This window comes from Podarcis liolepis (assembly GCF_965112155.1).
Source record: "Podarcis liolepis genome assembly, chromosome: 9".
NCBI classification, from domain to species: domain Eukaryota; kingdom Metazoa; phylum Chordata; class Lepidosauria; order Squamata; family Lacertidae; genus Podarcis; species Podarcis liolepis.
The window spans coordinates 28,440,344-28,459,604 of NC_139564.1; the positions used below are offsets into that span (position 1 = coordinate 28,440,344).

The 19,261-nt window shown below is 41.4% G+C and overlaps 3 protein-coding genes across 10 annotated transcripts in view; 2 read left to right on the forward strand and 1 right to left on the reverse strand.

Moving 5' to 3' along the window:
* The first annotated feature begins 319 nt into the window (after window positions 1-319).
* On the forward strand, window positions 320-6,041 carry RPL7L1 (ribosomal protein L7 like 1). Its single transcript, XM_083460391.1, has 8 exons — window positions 320-435; window positions 776-884; window positions 1,983-2,146; window positions 3,002-3,139; window positions 4,030-4,139; window positions 4,274-4,488; window positions 5,341-5,490; window positions 5,583-6,041. Exons 1-6 carry the CDS (start codon window positions 422-424, stop codon window positions 4,480-4,482), a joined length of 744 nt encoding a protein of 247 aa, XP_083316517.1. The 5' UTR covers window positions 320-421; the 3' UTR covers window positions 4,483-4,488; window positions 5,341-5,490; window positions 5,583-6,041.
* A 579-nt stretch (window positions 6,042-6,620) lies between these two features.
* MAD2L1 (mitotic arrest deficient 2 like 1) lies at window positions 6,621-13,568 on the reverse strand. The gene is made up of 5 exons (XM_083460392.1): window positions 13,433-13,568; window positions 11,800-11,946; window positions 10,009-10,129; window positions 9,035-9,138; window positions 6,621-7,146 (listed from the first exon to the last, which is right to left on the reverse strand). Exons 1-5 carry the CDS (start codon window positions 13,503-13,505, stop codon window positions 6,974-6,976), a joined length of 618 nt encoding a protein of 205 aa, XP_083316518.1. The 5' UTR covers window positions 13,506-13,568; the 3' UTR covers window positions 6,621-6,973.
* A 616-nt stretch (window positions 13,569-14,184) lies between these two features.
* The window catches only part of REC114 (REC114 meiotic recombination protein), a gene marked incomplete at its 5' end in the record, with an annotated part of 30,731 nt that continues 25,654 nt past the window's right edge, over window positions 14,185-19,261 (forward strand). For 3 of the 8 annotated variants that reach the window (XM_083460378.1, XM_083460363.1, XM_083460383.1), the window contains one exon: window positions 14,250-14,334. Coding sequence is in view for 2 of the 8 variants with exons in the window: in XM_083460359.1 (XP_083316485.1) it covers window positions 14,441-14,533 (93 nt within the window). Of the gene's footprint in view, window positions 14,335-14,415; window positions 14,534-15,157; window positions 15,233-19,261 lie in introns of those variants that run through there. The other 5 variants (XM_083460359.1, XM_083460386.1, XM_083460366.1 and 2 more) reach the window with 4 other exon arrangements.

Consider the following 19,261-nt stretch of genomic DNA (forward strand, 5'->3'; position numbering starts at 1 on the left):
GAAGATTATTTTTTCAACACGAAATAAGACACGAAGGGGAGGGAACTGCATTTTGTACTGATTTTTTTCTTCTTCTGAGCGCTGCTGCTTTATGACAGCTACCCTAAACCCTGGAATTCTCCGCGTATTTCCTTTTATGGACAGCTCTCACTGCTCTCCCCAGGATGGAACCTATGTTTAAAAATGAACCCGGAAGTTCGCACAATGAGATGGGTCACTAAATTTTCTTAGCTCTATAACGCTAGGGTTACCGTATATCTCTTGAGGACGAGAACCATAGAGATAGACTCTAGAGCGGATTAAACCATGCCATTTAAAGGGCAGCGCCTCGACGCGCCTGTGTGTGAGATGCGAAACGCTTCCTTCCGGAAGTGGTACGCATGCGTAGTGGATCGAAACGGGACACAGGTGGCGAGGAAACATGGCGGAGCCTGAGTGAGTTTTCGAGGGGGAAGAAGTAGACCGGGGGAGAATCCGTGTCCATCCTCGGGGAGGGCTTGGGCTTCTGCTTTGTTTGTTGGATGGAGGCATAGTCAGAGGCCTGTAAGAACAATAGATACGGGTCACAGTGCTTTGTACTGGATCGGTGGAGGGAGATCGTACGATATGGAAAACGACTGCTTCTAGGATTCTGTGTGTATGTTTACTAGAACGAATTAAGTCCTTGCATAGGACCCATTTGTGCAATGCATTATGTATATGAATGTGTGAAAATCGCTTTCCATTAGATCTGTTTTTGTGTTCTGTCTGACCCGTTCAAACTCTTGTGTTTTAGACCACCAAAGAAGATTCCCCGGGTGCCAGAAAATCTACTGAAAAAAAGAAAGGCGTATCAAGCAATCAAAGCCACCCAAGCAAAGCAGGCGCTGTTGGACAAAAGAAAGGTAGGGGAGGCATATTGTAGGTCAGGACATTGTACGCTCCCCTGATCAGCTCAGGCAGGAATCCCCTTGATCAGGCCAGCTGTAATAAATGTTAGATAAATGATGCATATAATGTAAAATCAGGTTTCAGTTAAAATCCTTGGGAAAAGAGAAGTGGTAGAAATCAAGGGTGTATATCTTTTTGCTTTAGAAGGATGTAGTTTTGCTTACTTGGATTTGTAGGAAACATTATCACCCTTTTCACCTCTCCAGTATTGTAAGAATAGGTACTCCCTCACAACGTATTCTTAGAATGACTTTTTCTGTCCATCCTTTATCAAACCTTTTTCTTGAAGTACCTCTGTATGACTCTGTAACCAAGACTTGCTTGAACCATTTTGTGACTGAATCAAACTAGGATGCTCACTTTGATATAAAGTTCCAAATTCTGTCACATCCCATCTACTTTTCCATGGTAATTTGCCTGCCCCAATTGTAGCTGCTTAAACTGAAATCCAGCCCTTTTTCTAAAAGGAAAAAGAAGTAACCACATAAGTATTTCAGTTCAGATAGCAGAAATAAGGTTAGGTTAAATTAAGATAATCTGTTGCTATACCGTTTCCAACAAATTTGGGGTTAAACATCGCCCTGTAACTTGTTGTATTGATACAATTGAAAATGCTCAGTTTTCCAATAAATTATTTGACCTTTATATTATCAGTCACTCAGGTGTGCTTGCTCCCATATTCTTATGCTGTCATCCAGGAAGGGAGTAAGTGTTTTTTCCAGTTATAACAGTAGGCCACATGTTAGCCAGGTATATTATGTGTTTTGCGGCTGCTGATAAAACACATTATGAATAGATGTATTGGAAGTTCATATCCTCTTATTGCTTTATTTTGTTTATAACAGTTTCCCTGTATTTTAGGGTATAACCCCAAAGATACAAAACTGTGATACTCTTCGTTGCTGTACAACAGCTGGCATGTCATTGTACTGAACATTTTGTATTGAAGAAACATGCTGAGCATGTTTACCATTATGTACTGAACTGAGTAGCATGCAGATAGTGACTTAAAATAAAGGCATGTCTTCTAAAATTTAATTTCCTTATTGTAGCATCAGAAAGGAAAACAAATCAGATTCAAACGTCTTGAGACATTTTTGCGGGATTCTCATCGGAAACACAGAGATGATGTCCGTTTGAGGCGCATGGAACATAAGCCCCGGCTGCTGCTAATGCCTGAGGGACACAAACTGGCTTTCGCAGTACGGATTGCAGAGTAAGCATCTGTTTGTCATATGTAACTTCGTTTTCCAGCAATCTGCTGGTTTCCACTGCTTTGCTCATTCTAGTTTTCCGATTTGTGCAGATTATGTGGATTGTTTTTTTAAAAAATAAGTTACCATCCATGGACATGTTTGCAGAAGAGTGAATTGGTGGTATTGATGAATTATGACAGAACAAAAAACCTTCTTGAACTGAACTGAACACTGAATAAAAGCAATAACAGCAAACCTTGGCTTCCTTCTTTTGGTTTGTTTGAGTGAAGCAAACCATGAGCATTAGCTTGGACATTGTGCTAAGCCCAAGGGTAGGGGATTTGATCCAACGATGTGACGGATTCCTAATGTCCCCCCTCCCACACCCATAGTTGCACTTCAAAATGTAGGCAGGGGCACCCATCAGATGTCATTATGACACCAGGTGAAGCTTTTTTCCTTTACAGAAGGGCTTGATTTCAATGGACCTTTGGACAACAAAGCACTTCTTGCTTCGACAATTGGGGCCTGCACTTACTACTGTCAAATCCAGTTTGCAGAGAAACAGGCCCCTTATTGTCCCTTTACAGTTATGATTTTACCCACCCCACAACTGATGGCTAGAGAAAAACAGCCTTGTGGGCCAAATATGACCTGTGGGCTGGAGGTTCCCTATGCCTTCGCTAAGCCCAGGGCTCATAGTTTGTTGCTTCCTGCTGAAGGGAGAAATGAAACATCGGGCTGTAGCTTTAGGACACAACTTTCAAGAAAATGTAAAAAGGTGATTGCTGATGCATATCTATATTTGTTTCTGCTTACTATGGAGCTTTCTGTCCAAGGGGAGAATTTGGCTGATTTCTTCTACTTTGCTTTAGAATTAAAGGTGTGAGCCTACGCGTGCGGCATGTCATACATAGGCTACGGTTGAGAAAGATTTACAGTGGCACGTTTGTTAAATTGTCACCAACATCTCTGAAAATGCTGCGTACTGTGGAGCCTTATGTGGCATGGGGGTTAGTACAACTTTTATTTTTGTGTGTGGGAGGGATGGTTAAAGGCAATGAAATGAATATAAAAGGCACCATAACTTCGAGAAAGTTAAGTAGATTTCTTTTTTGCATGCTAATACTGGCATGTCAGGAAAGATGAACTGGCAAGTACAAAACTGCTCTCAATCTATTTTTCTGTGACCTTTTTGAGGATGGGGATGGAATCTCTCTCTCTCTCTCTCTCTCTCTCTCTCTCTCTCTCTCTCTCTCTGTGTGTGTGTGTGTGTGTTACTGCTGCCTTTGGAAATGGTACAATCATCCAGGGCTTATTAGCCTGACTTTAAATATAGCTATATATACATTTAATATATTTAGTGTGGGTCTTTTTATCTGTTGACATCAATAGATGTTTTGTATGAAGGTGGGTTAACAGCATAATATACATTTGTGCAGGGGGTTAATTATGCAACACAGGTTGGGCTCAGATCAGGCGGCATTTGCAGTCTGCTTCAAAGAAGATTTTGTGCATTTGTCTTCTGAAAACAATTTAGGCATGAATCTGCTGCAATAATCCACTTCGTAACTGAACTATAAAATAGGCTGTTAATACAATAACAAAACTTTGATTATAAAAATACATGCCACAATGCATTCTGTCTTGGAGCAGTAGCTTGCACAAATCTTGACTAGTTCTGTACCTTGAGTCCCATTGAGAAGAGGTATGTTCTAAGGATGGCGGGAGTATTAAAAACAAGTAGGAAACTGTTACATACTGTGCTTTAAAATGACTAGTGTTGTGGCCATTCTATAGGCGCTAAATAGCAGTTACTTACCAAGTAAGTTGCCATTTTGGAAGGATCTTGTAGTTTTTGAAAAATTCTCCAGCAGCATCACCACTAATTTTGTTTACACAGTTATCCGAACCTGAAATCTATTCGAGAGTTGATCCTGAAACGAGGCCATGCAAAGGTCAATAAGAAAAAGCTTGCTTTGACAGACAACATTCTGATAGAGGAGCATTTGGGTAAGAGATTTTATGTAGGGGAGGACACTAAGCTTTGGGGCAGCATGTGCTTTATTGTGATCTAGGAAAAGGGTAGTGAAATGACCAAAGAAATTGGATGCTACTGTGTTTCTAAAATCATTTCTCCCTCTTAGGAAACTCTGGTATTATTTGTTTGGAAGATCTTATTCATGAAATTTACTCAGCTGGGAAACATTTTCATGAAGTCAACAAGTTCTTGTGGCCATTCCACCTGTCAGTAGCTCGCCATGCCGCCCGCAATAAAGCGGGGTTCCACAAAGAGATTGGCGATACTGGATTTCGAGGTAGTGGAATCAACAAACTCATCCGTCATTTGAACTAGGCTCAGGTGGGTGCTCTAACACCGGCTTTTATGGATTTCAATTACTCCTTAGTTATATGTTAAAAATGGTCTTGGAATTCCTTACGAAGAATGGCCATAGTTCAGAAAAGTGGACCACATCTCAAATTATTCATTCTGCTGTTGGATTGTGAAATTATAGGAAGATAAGAAAGCCAAAACCATCAAGTTTCAATCTCTGGGTATAAAACCAGAAGATGGGAGTGATCTGAAGTTTGACTCCTCAGCGTCTTAAATTTGCAGGATTGGGTAGCAGAGTTGGACCTCCTGTAGAGTACAGAGACTGATGAACTGATGGTCAGGGCCAGAATGAGACAAGTTCGTGTGACTTCATATTCAGTTGTCCTCATGTTTGGCAGCTTCTGGTAGATTCCAGTAAGTTGTATTCAAAAAACAGAGCAGGACTAAAAGTTTACTCTGCAGTGGATCATACTTTATAAAAATCCACATGGTTTGTGTATATTATGTCATATGCTTCAGAGAAAGGTGGAGAAAATTCCCATCAGTAGTAATAGTAGTTTAGGTTCTTACATACTATGAAAGCATAACTCACTGGCAATTCATAACCCCAATTCATTTAAAGAGCAGTTAATTCCAAGCAGCATCTTAAGTTCTCAGTGTTTTGAGGTGGGTTTTTTTAAACTGTTCAGGATTCCATCTCGTTACACTGCATGTTTGTGTGCTAGACAGTAATGAGTTTAACTCTCAACAGCAACTTCCTTGTATACTTTTTTCCAGTTCAGTCATAAAAATAACATTTGCTCTTAATATTTTTCCAACAGCTTCCTTCAGTAGGCACTAAACATAATTATAGTGATTTCTTTTTACTTTTTCTAACAGGTTATGAACGTTATTAAGGATGTTCTGGAAGATATTTATTTGTACTCCATGATGTACATTGGCTCTTCAGAGACTCCTGAGACTGCAACATGACATTACTTCTGTTCCTTTCTCTGTCTCACTGTGTGATGTTGAAACTACACTTCCATAGTTGAAATAAAAAAATTCCTTCCAGTAGCACCTTAAAGACCAACTAAGTTAGTTCTTGGTATGAGCTTTCGTGTGCATGCACACTTCTTCAGATTGAGTTGAAGGAGATCCAAGATGTGATTTAAATGTTATCCTGCACATAGAATAGAATGGAAAAAGAATGGAAGAACTCCTAAAATTCCACTCGCACAGCCCTCTGAAATTAATATATTGCTTACAAAGACAGCGGGGATGTTTTGAAACCCAGCAATGCTTTTTGCATAGTTTCATTATGCATTTTGAATACAAAAGTGGGAAAACTTGGCATTTTTAAGATGCACACTTGGGAGTAGGAAACCTAATATGATCTAAACCTGGTGATCATCTTCTGCAGGAATATCCTGAACATGTCAGGATCCTCTTCCCAGATTGCTTCAATTGGCTGGCAAGTAGTTGATGCCTTAAATTCTCCTGTCAAACCCTTTGGTCAGCCCATGTCTAAAATAGCCACTTTAAACGTAGTTCTCAAACTTCTTTTGTATGTAAAGTCTCGAATAAAAAGATTTATTAAATTTTTGCTTTGTGGGGCTTGCTTATATACCATCAACTATCTCCCCTTGTCCACCCTCCTGGCATAAATAAACTTGGAAAAAAACACAATTTTTTCATTAGCCATTAGTAGAGCTGCAGAGGGAAACATTAAGCTAGAGACAATTTGTCAGGATGGCAGTACAGTCATACCTGGGTTGTCAAATGCCTTGTGAGGCGAACGTTTTGGCTTCCGAATGCTGCAAACCTGGAAGTGAGTGTTCCGGTTTACAAACATTCTTTGGAATGCGAATGTCTGATGCTGCTTCCGATTGAGTGCAGGAAGCTCTTGCAGCCAATCGGAAGCCACGCCTTCGTTTTCGAAAGTCGAACAGATTCAGTTCAAGAACCAAGGTATGGCTGTGTATATATAGATGCCAATATTTTAGTGAAAACGCTCCACAGCAATTAAAATCAGTAGGAAAAACTCATTGGTGCCAATCCTAGGTGTCTTAAGCCTAACAGCTACAGTATGTGCAGGGCTGTGAGCCAGATCAAGCTGATATTTCCAGTCCCTAAGGTTGTAATATTCTTGCTAACCTTCGCCACAACCACAACACAGACAAATTTAAGTAGTTTATTGGCAGTAGACTCACCTAAGTAAATATAGGCAGTTATACAGGACACTTATGATACAAAGATCAGTTGAAGTTCTACTTTATTTTTTTATCCTACAAAATACAATTAAAAACATTCAGTCCACACTCCTGTAATAACCAGAGTGAGGAAATTCAGTCGCATATCAAATAACAGAATTTCAGCATTCATTCTTAGAAATATATCCACAGTATATTTAAGCTATGTACAAAGTATGTTTTCCCTGTTAGTTTTACTGGAACACAAAGGATCTACGCAGAATGTAATTACTATTTGCTAAAGAAGTTAAGAGGAAGCTTATGTACAGTCTTATTTGCAGTCAGGGGAAGCTGTCCTTTTTGTAGGCCACCATACTGTTGACTTTGTGTATTGTAGTTGTGAAGGAACGAAGACGAACTTCTTCAGAGTTAGCAATGAACTGTGGACCAGACTCTTCCCATTTTTCTGGAACAGCTAAGTCTTTGTCTGTGAAAATCAGCAGGTCAAATGCACCTGCAAGGAAAAACCCAGTGTTACTAGATTTATATTGCATGCCTATATTCTAAATTCATTTTTAAGGGTAGAATAAAATTGTATGCTTGTATTTAAAATTCAAGCACATTCATACTTTTTCTGTATTAATGCTGCAATAATACATTAATTGAACCAAATTAGGACTAGATCATTCATTCATATCTGTCAGGGGTTCAGGAGCAGAGGCAAGGGAGGAAACAGAGAGCGAAGGGGAGGAGGCAGAAGAAAAGATGAGTGATGACGACGACCCGAGATCTCCGGGTCTTTCCAGTGAATCAGAAGATTCACAGAAAGGAGCACCAGTGGCCAGGGCAAGGGGGGAGCCTAGGGGGACACCCCAGGAAGAAAGGGCCAGAGGGGGCTCAGAGGGGAGCAGTTGGAAATCGGGACCAGCGTCACCAACAGCAGGGGAGAGGAAGGGCGCCAGGTATCAAGCGCTGGCAGCTCACAACAGGAGGGAGGGCACGAGTCAGGAGTGGCCACACCTCCATCGGGGAGCGAAGAAACGGTCAGACGGAAAGTGGAAGGTTGGGCGCGCGCGCCAAGTTCAAATGCACAGGAAGGTGGTGCAGTAAGCAGCCCGGAAAGGGAGCCAGGTCCTAAAGCCCTGCGCAAGGAGCCAGGAGGGTCCGGGGGGTCAGCGTCAGAAGAATCCCGGAAGGAAGAGACCCCAGGGGGCAGAGGGACCCAGAGAAGAATGGTCAGGCGGAAAAGGTGGAGTAAGGCTAGGTTAGTAAGCTGGTGCACAGGGGGCGGAGACTCAGACGGAGCTTCGCCGGTCTAACCCTTAAGACGTAGAGCTGCGCGCAGCAGCTTGAGAATGGAAACTGTAACTCAATAAAAGACTTTTACAAGTGACCGCTGGCTAGCGTGATCCTCTGTGAGCTAGGATCTGGAAGCAGCTCTGACAATATCCAACACTTGATGGCTAACTACAATATGTTGAAATTGGATTATCAGAACTGCAGTTTACTGAACGAGTGTTAACCAGATTTAGGGTCATTGTCATACTACTAGTTTTAATGCCTCCAAACAATTTTACGGATGCAGCCCACTACACTTACAGCCTTTCTTCCCATGAAAGACCCCATCTATGTTATGTCAACTTAAAGTGAGGTTACAAGGAACCAGACAGAGGGCCTTCTCGGTAGTGGCGCCCGCCCTGTGGAACACCCTCCCTTCAGATGTGAAGGAAATAAGCAGCTATCTTCTTTTTAAAAGACATCTGAAGGCAGCCCTGTTTAGGGAAGTTTTTAATATTTAATGCTGTATTGTTTTTAACACTTAATTGGAAGCCGCCCAGAGTGGCTGGGGAAACTCAGCCAGATGAGCGGGGTATAAATAATAAATTATTATTATTAATTATTATTATTAATGTGAATCACTTTCATTGAACTTTTGACAGCATTTTCTGCAAACAGCAGCAGTCTGCTTGTTTGAATTGCTGTGAAGTGTGAGTAAGCGGGCGGGATGAGGGTGATAAGCCTCTTCCCTTCCATCCTATAACTGTTCCTGCTATCCCACCCTATTTTCTTTCCACCAGGTGTTACACCTGATCTCAGAGCACCACTGAGAAAAGGCTGGGGAGAGCATGGGCAGGGAAAGGATACAGCACCATCCAGTTTGAAGACAGTATTTTGCAGCTGTTCAGCCCACTCAGATTTTATTAACTCGTTCACCTTATGCCAGATAAATTGTTTACATCCCTTAAACGTTTGGCAATGCACTTCTTTACAGAAATTAGGTTGTATGTGAAAATGTATCAAGTTGCAGTACTCATTTCCTTGCTCTGTAGCCTATACTATGAATAAGCCCCCAAATAGATTTGCTGCATTCTGTCAAGAGCATCAAGTGACAAGATACTTACATGTTGTTTCTAGTAAAGGAAGGAAAGTTACTGTGGCTGTTATCTGTCTGATAACAGATTTTATTTCATCCTGTATAGCTTTCTGAGATTTCTCTCTCGGTGCACTAAAATAGCAATCAAAAGCTGTCATTAAACAAGTCTGACATCATAAATTAACAAAGCTATTAGTATTTTACATAGTAAATATCCACTGGTCCAAATTATATGCCATGTTTGGTGTGGTTGCTTTGCAGGCTTCCATTGCCTATGCCAGGGAGGCAGAACCATTGGCTTACAGGCCAAGTTAGGCCTGGCAGACCCTAAACCTACTCCACATCTGATGTCCTATGCAACACCAGAGGTGGGACAGGAACAATTAGTAGCCTTACAGTTGCACTTCTGGCAAGCCCACTTCAGGCAGGTATGTGCTAGGCTATAGAATTTTGGACTCTTTACTCCAAGCGCAGCCAATACCTGACTATAAATTGTGGCTTGGTGAATTCAGAGCAGTGATGAAAGGGAAAAGCTTACTTTGGGTCACTTGATGTCATGCAATTGACAGGACATACCCATCTGTCAGAATGGTCCATGAGGGTGGGGTAGGGTGGCGGAGGTCAGGAGCTGGTCTGCCGGTCAAATCTTTCCCCCCCACTCCTGGCCTACATCTATAGCATTTTACTTGTGTGCATTTGCTACTGACACCCCAGGCCTTAGAATGCAGTAGCTGACCACTTTGCAACGACAACCCTTGCTTTACTCATTTGCAAGCCATGTCTCCCCCTTTGGAAGTCCCCATTTTGAAGGAGGCAGCTACATCTCTCTATATCCACAAGCATATCCATATCATCCATCTCTACAAGACAATTAAGTTGTCACCACAATTTACCATATGCTTTTTTGGACCTGGGGTGAGGGAAGAGCACATTTTGAATACATAGCTGAATAAATGCCTACATTTTGCGTTGTTGGAAACAATGGTGTTTGAATGCACTTACCTTTCATCCTTTGCAGCTTTGTCACATTCAATGTCAAACTGCCACCTTTCCAGAACTTCACTGGTTTCTTTACTGGAGATCACCACTACTAGCCGCTGAACTAGGCATTCATAGAGCCATTCTGGAAAAAAAACCAAGACGAAAAATAGCTTCCCAGAAGTCCCAGTGTTACACACCCTTAAAACATTTTAAACCACCTGAAATAAACACTACTACTGTCTTTCTGCAAACTATTAACCAACCTGCAGTTTATAGGATACACATGGTACACTTGATGTAGGAAGCCTGATGTGCAAGAATTATGCCAGAACTTCAACTAAATAAAAATTTCAAACAGTATTCCTATATAGTCAATCCTTGGCTCCCAAATGCCAAAAACCCGGAAGTAACGGCTCCGGTTTTCTCCATTGACTTTGCCCTTTGATCCTTGGTTGTCAAATGTTTTGGAAGTCGAAAGGTCTTCTGGAACAGATTACGTTCAACAACTGAGGTTTGACTGGACATAAATGAGGTGACTTAATTTTATACACGAGGAATGGCCAACTTCTGTATTCTTGGTAGTGGACCTGTTTTTCTAAATTGCTTGGGAGTCCACAGTATGTTTTGCCACACAAACTTATCTCCTTATATGGCTTCAGGCTTTACCAGTTGCTCCCATCTAGCAGTAGTGATTTCAGAGTTCTGGAACATATATGCAAGGTATATACAAATTATAAAGGTAATACAAATGTATTACCAACACCCATTATTGAGGTTGCTGCTAACTGCTCCCATCATGAAAAAGGACTCTAAGAATAAAGGAGTGTTTACCTTTGTACCATCTTCTGGAGACTGCAGAAACAGCACTTCACTGATGCAAAAGCCCAATAAAGATGAGCTTATCTACCTTTCCATTTCTTTAAAAAGGAAGTGTCTGCTCAGCTTCAACTGATTCTCCAATTATGTCCCTTCCTAAAGAACACAAATCTGGCCAATTGCTGCATCCAGGTTAGATTACTGAAAGGAGCTGCCCTTATAAGAGCATTTAGAAACTACAATCAGTGCAAAATTTGGTGGCCAGAATGCTTTCTGGTGCTCACTATTCAGATCATGTTACCAGTCTTATTCCATCAGCACTGCTTCCAGTTTGTTTCTAGGTCTAATTCAAGGTGCTGGCTATTACCTATAAAGTCCTGGTTTGAGGGCAGGGTATCTGCAGGGCCTCCTGCTCCCATATGAACCAGGACCTCAGTTGTAGTAATCAGTCACCCTGGGTTCCTTTGGAAGGAATATAAATTTAATAAATGAACCACCAGAAGGCCTGTTCTGAGCTCCACAACCAAGGAGGGAATGTTTGGCCGTAAAAGCTAACACAGGTTTTTTCACTGGCAGGACCCCAGTTGTGGAACCCTCTCCTACGTAAGTCTAACTGAACCTATATTTGATGGTTTTTAGGCAGGCAGACAATAAATTTTTCTTCTGTTATGATTTTAAAGGTTAGTAATCCTGCTTTCCTGATGTCTGCCCTTTAAGTGATTGAATAGAAAAGAAACAAGAGGTGGCATAAGATTTTGCTGAGAGCGCATAGGCACTGTCATCCAAAGAAAGATCTTGTATTCATCTACTTTGTGCAATTTTGACAACAATATTTTCTTTAAGGGAAACTGCTGAAAGTTTTAAAACTACGTTTTGGCCAATTTGTTTAGCTACTAGGGTCATTTTAAATTATTGTAAGTCTGAGGACAGGGACTGTGTTGTTTTCTTAATCTCTATGCAGTAATAAGAAAACTGTCAGGAAATAATAAAAAATACCTTTTAGCTGTCCCACCACATTGTTCAGATAATTTTTAAGTTCAGAGTCTGCAGTTACAAGCATAGTAAGTCCATATTTCTGAACACGTGTAAATGTTTCAGCAGGATAGATCCCACGCTGGTATAAGATACTGTTGATACCATATGCTAGAAGGGAAGAAATATTCAAGTGTTAACAATACAAGGACCATCACCTTACTTTTAAATTCCTTCAGTTGCTTCCAGCAGAAAGCATAGCATGTGCCTGTTTTTAAAAGTGACAATCTTCTCTGCAGGGCAGAGATAATGGCTCAAGGGGCAGAGTTCATGCCAGGTGCCAAAGCTATTGGCCGACAAAATTGGAATTAGCAGTCTATTATTTTATTCTGGCTACAAACCAGTAACACACATAGCATGCTTATTTTAAAGAATCACCCTTTTTTTGACATACAGTTTAAAAGTTTAAAATGAAAGCAGATAAGGACTCTAATAATTGCACATGTGCTTTTATTTTGGTCAGGGCAACTTCTAATTTAATACTACAGTGGGTAGGTTAAAGCTACACTTGCCAAAAATCTTACATTGTTACCTTCAAAATGTAAGTTCACATTGTTTATTTTTTAATGAAAGCAATCATCTTTAGACCTAAGTTTGTATCAAAGGTTATTTGTACACCTCCAACTTTGTTTGCTATCTGTATCATAATTTTTCCTAACACCTAGAACTGAAATTGCACAGCTCATAGAATACTTGATTAAATGATATCAGGTGGACAAAATGCGAAACAGGTAATGCTGCTCTCTCACAATACTTCAATTAGATGAAGTAATATGGCAAGCGTTTGTAAATCAATGTCTACAAGGGCTTATGGCTGAGGGATACTAACTTGAAGGGAAGCTTAAGCCAAACCACAAATGCTCATAACTGGCCCAAGAGTGGACAAATTGGAATAAGCATGCTTATTTTAAAGAGTTACCCTTTTTCCGATATAAAGCTTAAAATGAAAGCAGATAAGGACTCTAAGGAGAACAGGCAGTGCAATCCAGTGCTTTGTCCACGAAGTTGGGAAAACTCACCAGCGCGGTGCTACAGACATGTGTGTGACTATCAACATCTAAAACAACAAAGTCTTGTGGTACCTTATATTTATTACAGCTATAAGCTTCTGTGAAGTACACAACCAAGGAGGTTGACGGCGCAATACTACAGGTGCCTGCTCAGAAGCACGTTCTTTTCAAGGGCGCTTACTCCCGGGCAAACGAGTGCAGGATTGCAGCCTGAAAGCTACTCCACGCATAGCCATTAAGGTTTTTTTCTCTCTTTTATATTGCGATGCAAACTTTTGCTGGCACGCTGTGGGGCGCTATACCCTCAGCGACAGGATGTTTGTGTAAAGCAAATAAATCAACGTGGGGGAAAGTAAAGGAAAAGAGAAGAAAGGATGGCTGGCCTATGCTGCGTCCCGCTCCTTCCCCTCCAGCTCGGGCGCCATGATTCCCTCGCAGCAGCATCTCCTCCTCCCGATCCTAAGCGGGCGTCCCTACTCGGAAGTAAAGCCCCTTGGATTCAGCGGGGCTTACTCCAGAGTAAGCGGCTCCCCTAGGAGCAGCCCGCTCAACCGAGTCCCTCCTCTCTCCTTTCCCGGCTAACTCACAGAAAAACTCGGCGACGATCTCGGCGCTGCCCCGCAAGGTGATGCCCTGCTCCCGGCTCTGCTGCTTCGCCATTCGAAGAGGACGAGGCGACGGGGGTTGAGCTCGGACTCCGGGCGATCTTCCCGCCACCTGATTCAAAATCCAGTTCCGCCTCCTTCGCGTCGCGCGAGAGTACAAGGCAACAGAGGGCGCACCCCCGTTGCGCGTGCGCAGCAGGAAAGGGGGTGGGGCCAACAGCAATGCAAGCGTCGTTATCCCCGACGCCCGTGTGCCGTAAAGCGTTCTGGTGCCTCTAGCCTATAGAAACGCGCATGCGTGAAATCTTTGAGCTATTCCGCCCCCACGTCCCTTCATGGTGGTTGATTAGGGAGCTCCGTGGGTTTTTGTTAATAACGGGGAGAAGCGGGGATCCATTCTTGTTTCTCATAAGGAGAGGTTTTTATTGTTTGGGGTGTAATTTTTTTTCTCTAGGGAAGGGGTTGGTGCAAACTAAAACCTTACTTGAAACATGCAGGCGTTTCAGCTTTAAAAGTTAGAGCGCTGGAGCACGTGGCAAAAAAAGAAAATACGCTGAGGCTTATTAGCAAATAAAATTAATGTAAACTTCTGTGCAGTGTGATTGCTACTTCCCCTTTTTAGATTTCAATTAAATTCCCTTAATATATTTCACGATTTTTAAAAAGCCTACTTTTTGAACTAGGCATTGTTCTAGGAGCGAGGTGGGTCTCAATCCTGCATCTTCAGCGCACCTCTTTATCCTTGCTTTTGCTACTGGAGATGTGTATTTTAGGAGCCCGCTTTATTTTTCTGTGTTAAATCATTTGCAACATGGGGTCTTCTTTTGTCGTTGGATCCCACCTGGGACCTTATCGTTAAGGGTGGGTAACTAATAAACATAAAGGTCAGCTTTTTATTATTAACAACAATTATATTATTTGCCACTTTTTATTTAGAGGTTGTAAGGCTGCTGAAGTATTTTGGGGCTTCATGATGTCTTTTGGGGGGAAATGCTGTACCTACAGGGGTACACGAAAGGGTTTCAAAAGGATATATGGCAGAATTTAGGCTGGATAACCTTCCAGTTAACCTTCCAAGAAGAGGTACACCATTAAGTCTAAACTTTCAAAAGGAGTATATGGTTATTTTAAGTTTGGGAAACACTGCATTAGCAACAACAACAACAAATTTGTACCACACCCATCTGACCGGGTTGCCATAGTAAGACAGGTATTCAGCCACAGCCCCTAAAATCTCAGGAATTAAAAATGCCCCAGAAATACTTAGTGGATTGATTAAAAATATAAAATTAAAACAGGCGATACTTCTCTATATGTTCAAAATGCAGTAACATAGAATAAAAAGGAAACTAGGCTTGAGAGCCTCATGTGGAGTAGCAGAATGTTTATTTAATTTTTTTTTAAAGCTCTTCAATGGGTTCCAGAGTTGTGTTTAACAGATTTCTAGATAAATATTAGAGTATTTGTAGTCCACCAAGGGGTTTTACATTCTTCAAGTAAGAGTGCATATTGGGTGCATTTGGAAGGCATAACTAATACTCTGGGAAGAGAGTTCTTGCCATTTAACAACAATAATGCATTGCTTAGTATTCAGTGCAAGAATTGTGATCTATCCTTTTCACACCCCAGTAAACAAATGGTAATAGCCTTTTATATCAAGGTTGTTTGGTGCCACAGTTTACTTTCTTCGGGACTTAAGTGTATATCTAATAACAGGATATGATGATGTGGGCTTTAATCAACAAAAAGTCCACCTTTGATAAAAGAAATTGAGTCTGTAAGGTACTATGAGGCTCATTGTTTGCTGCAAGGGTATCTAACATGGCTGCCCATTGACAGTTTGGGCAGTGGTCTTGAAATATATTGAAGAAAATAAACTTTTAATGGTCATGGGCATTTAGACCACACTAATCAATATAGATGGGATGCGGGTGGCGCTGTGGGTTAAACCACTGCCGATCAGAAGGTCGGCGGTTCGAATCCCCGCGACGGGGTGAGCTCCTGTTGCTCGTCCGTGCGCTGCTCTGGTTTGCCAGAAGTGGCTTAGTCATGCTGGCCACATGACCCGGAAGCTGTACGCTGGCTCCCTTGGCCAATAAAGCGAGATGAGCGCCGCAACCCCAGAGTCGGTCACGACTGGACCTAATGGTTAGGGGTCCCTTTACCCTTTACCTTTAATCGATAAAGAAATCACAAGGAGTCTGTTTGTTTTCTGCTTTATCTCAGTGGTCCTGGTGGAAGATTGAGAACATACTGTGAAGCGGGGGAAATTCTGTATTTTTCCTGAAGGATTTTTTCCTCTACATAGTGAATAGAAAGAATAGTAACTGCAGAATTATCTGAATTAGTATTACAGTTAAGTCATTAATATTATTACAGTTAAGTCATTAATCAAACACAGTCACAAAGTGATTTATCCAAAAATATTTGCCATTTGAATTAGTATGATTTTTTGGTAGCTTCCCCTTTGAATTACCCACAAGATGGCAGTGCTTACCTAGAAGTTCTTGTCTACCATGTTCCCTCAATATTATGAGATGCTTTTCTGTAATTTCTGAGCTGTTTCTAGTTACATACTGTTCCTACATTATTATATCCAAATACCATTTCATAGAGAAATAACACTAGTAGTTTTGCTTATTAGACTTGGATTCTTGAAGCAAGTCAACACAGTCTTTGCTGACTTCACTGCACTGCCACAAGATAGATAAGTGATGAGCCCTCACCCGTGTTTGATTGTATTTGAATGGATTTTCATCTGCTTGTATTCAAGCTATCTCCCAGCTTGTTTCTTTGCCTAAAGGTCAGGAGTCTACCAAGGAGCCTAACGGGCTCCATAAAGTGGGAGATAGTGCTCAACAACCTGAGCCATTTGGATGTCCCAGAGGGCAGCCACATCTTAGACAGGAGCACCAGTTTATATCAGCCAGAAAATCCCCCAGAACTGTTTGGAAACCCATTGGATCCATCCACCTCTGAGGGTAACCACCCTAATAGTGCTTTTTTGTAAGAAAAAAAGGTATTACCATGAGATTCTTGTAGTGTCACATTTTAAACATATCCTGCAATGTACTTCGTCTTTAGATAGCTTCCTGCTTTTTGTATCAACTGCAGAATGTCGTTCATGTAGCGACCATGATTCCACATATTGGGTAGGGTTGAACTGAGTAAGGGAGGGTCCTACCATCCTGATGAACATCCATGAATAAATTGTCCTTATAAGCAGAGACGATGAAAGTTAGTATAAGATTTACCTGAGAGAATCCTCTTTCATATTCACTCAAAGAAATTTGCTTTACTCAGTTTGTCCTTGACTTAGACACAGACTTTCTGCAATATTATTATTATTATTATTATTGGTTAAAGAGGAACATTTTTGCCTGGCTCCTAAACGTGTATAATGAAGGCTTCAGTCAAACCTCCCTGGGGGGTGAGCATTCCACAAACGGGGAGCAACTGCAGAAATGGCCTGTTTCATGCTGCCACCCTCCGGACCTGTTGTGGAAGGAGGCACACAAAGAATGAAATGCACAAACTGTTTTGCTGCTTTCTCATTAATGTATGTCTTACCTAGTCTTATGCCACATTTTTTCCTGGAGTGTACATATAAAAAAGGCAAGAAAGAGCCAACAAGATGTATTAAATTAAGCAAGGCATGAAGAAAGTGGATGGAGATTTTTTTACCAGTTGCGGGAAACCTCAGGAGGGGAGATCACTCTTCTGCTTGGTCCTGCCTGCATGTTTTCTACAAGTGTCTGAGAACAGGATGGGTGTTGGGTTAGATGGCCCATTGGCCTGATCCAGTAGATGCTTCTTATATCCATGCCCAGACTACATCCCCATGCACACAGGCCAGATGTTGTACTGTCCCACCACACTGCTCCTTGTTCTGGCTTGTTACAAGGCAGCTTCCTATCTTAAAGACGATGGGCTTGGGACTTTCACTTCCTTTCAAACTTCATTATTGCAGAAACAAAGTTGATGAGAAAAATACAGAGATTTGATTCTGAATAATAATAAGATTGAGATGAGCCAGATGTATTGAAGCAAAATAGGGTTGTGCCAATCACTGAGCAGTCCCACTTCCCCCCAGTCATTCTAAATACCCTCGTGATGAGAAGTTCTCAATCTGGACAAGGTTTATAACAAGGGAAAGAAACACAATGCTCTCAAGCTCACTTCCCTCCATTAGGGAAAATAGGGTTCTTCAGCCAAAATCTAGTAAGATCATTTAAATAATATTAAATAATTTAGTAAAAAGCAGAAAAATTGCTCTTGGGAATGGGAAGATTGAAGCTCTATAAATCAAAGAGGAATGTCTGGCAAAGGTCAGCATCTTATTAGCAAGGGGTGGGGGAATGAACATAAACGCATGAGAAGAGTACAAGCATCATGACAAAACCAACTCAGATACCTATGCCAATGAAAGTTAGTATTCCAGATAAAAAGCAATTGGAAACTAGATGTGACAAACATGACCTAACAAGGTGCAACTGCAGGAAAGAAATGGCTTTTCTACTGAACTTTATCAGGAAGTATGTACACAATAAGAGCAAACACACATGATGAGGAAGGCCTTGTGGAATAGAGAGAGGCATTGGAGCCCCTTATTTTATGAGGCAGTCTTTAAGTTAGTGGTCTCTGTATCTTATACTGACTTTTACACGTGCAATCTAGAATTTATCAAGAGGCCCATCTCACTACAGGGAATGGGGGAACCAAAAATGCTTCCACTCCAGATCCTTTCCCCAGTTCTCAGGCTTGAGTAAACTTCTTCAGGACGCTTTCAGCCAATGTGGATACAGTGGTACCTCGGATTACATACGCTTCAGGTTACATACTCTTCAGGTTACGGACTCCGCTAACCCAGAAATACTGCTTCAGGTTAAGAACTTTGCTTCAGGAACGAAGAAACGAAAATGTTTATTTGGCTTTACGCCCATCATGAAGCACAACACAACAAAACAAAGAAAAACAAATAAAACACTGGACTCGTACAGGCCACCAATAATATAACACAATTCACAGCTCACAAGGACAGATATTAGCAAATCAAAAGAAAAATTTAAGATTAAGATTTCGACACTACACTAAAATCAATATCTGATGTCATTATAGAAAATTCTTATAACTATCAATAATCGGCTAACATTCCATTCCGTCTCTTATACGAGAGGATGGCTGTTAGGAATTTAGCAACCTGTAGGTAATATAAGGATCCACATCTTGAAGAACCCAGGCAAGCTGTAGGTCTACTGGTTTGTCAGCCATAGGCTGAATTATAGAGTTTAGTATACCAGCACAAACTGAACTGTACATAGGGCAGATAAACATGACATGCTGTAGAGATTCAGATGTTTTCATATCACAAGCACACTTTGAAGGGACTTGGCCCTTAGTGAATCTATGTCTCAGGACATTTGTTGGAAAAACATTGAACCTAGCTCTAATGAAGGCATATCGGTGAGACGCGGTCATAAGCGATGTTAAGTAGGACGGAGCACGGTAGATAGGGATTATGCCGAAATTTAACGGCGAGCAGACTCCACCACCAGCTAGGAAATTTTGGTATAGCTCCGCATCATCCAGCCTTTGATTTATACACCTTTTTGCCACATTTAGATCCAGTTTGAGCAATTCAGTGGGACGAGATCTCATAGGACAGCAATTTGGCATGGATTTTTCCTGACCACAAATTTGTGAAATCATCCTGCCACATGCATTGAATGAGATAGTGGTTCGGGAGTTTGTGCCATAGGGATATCCAATAAATCAAAACTCTCCTCCATAGAACTAACTCCACTGAAGGGA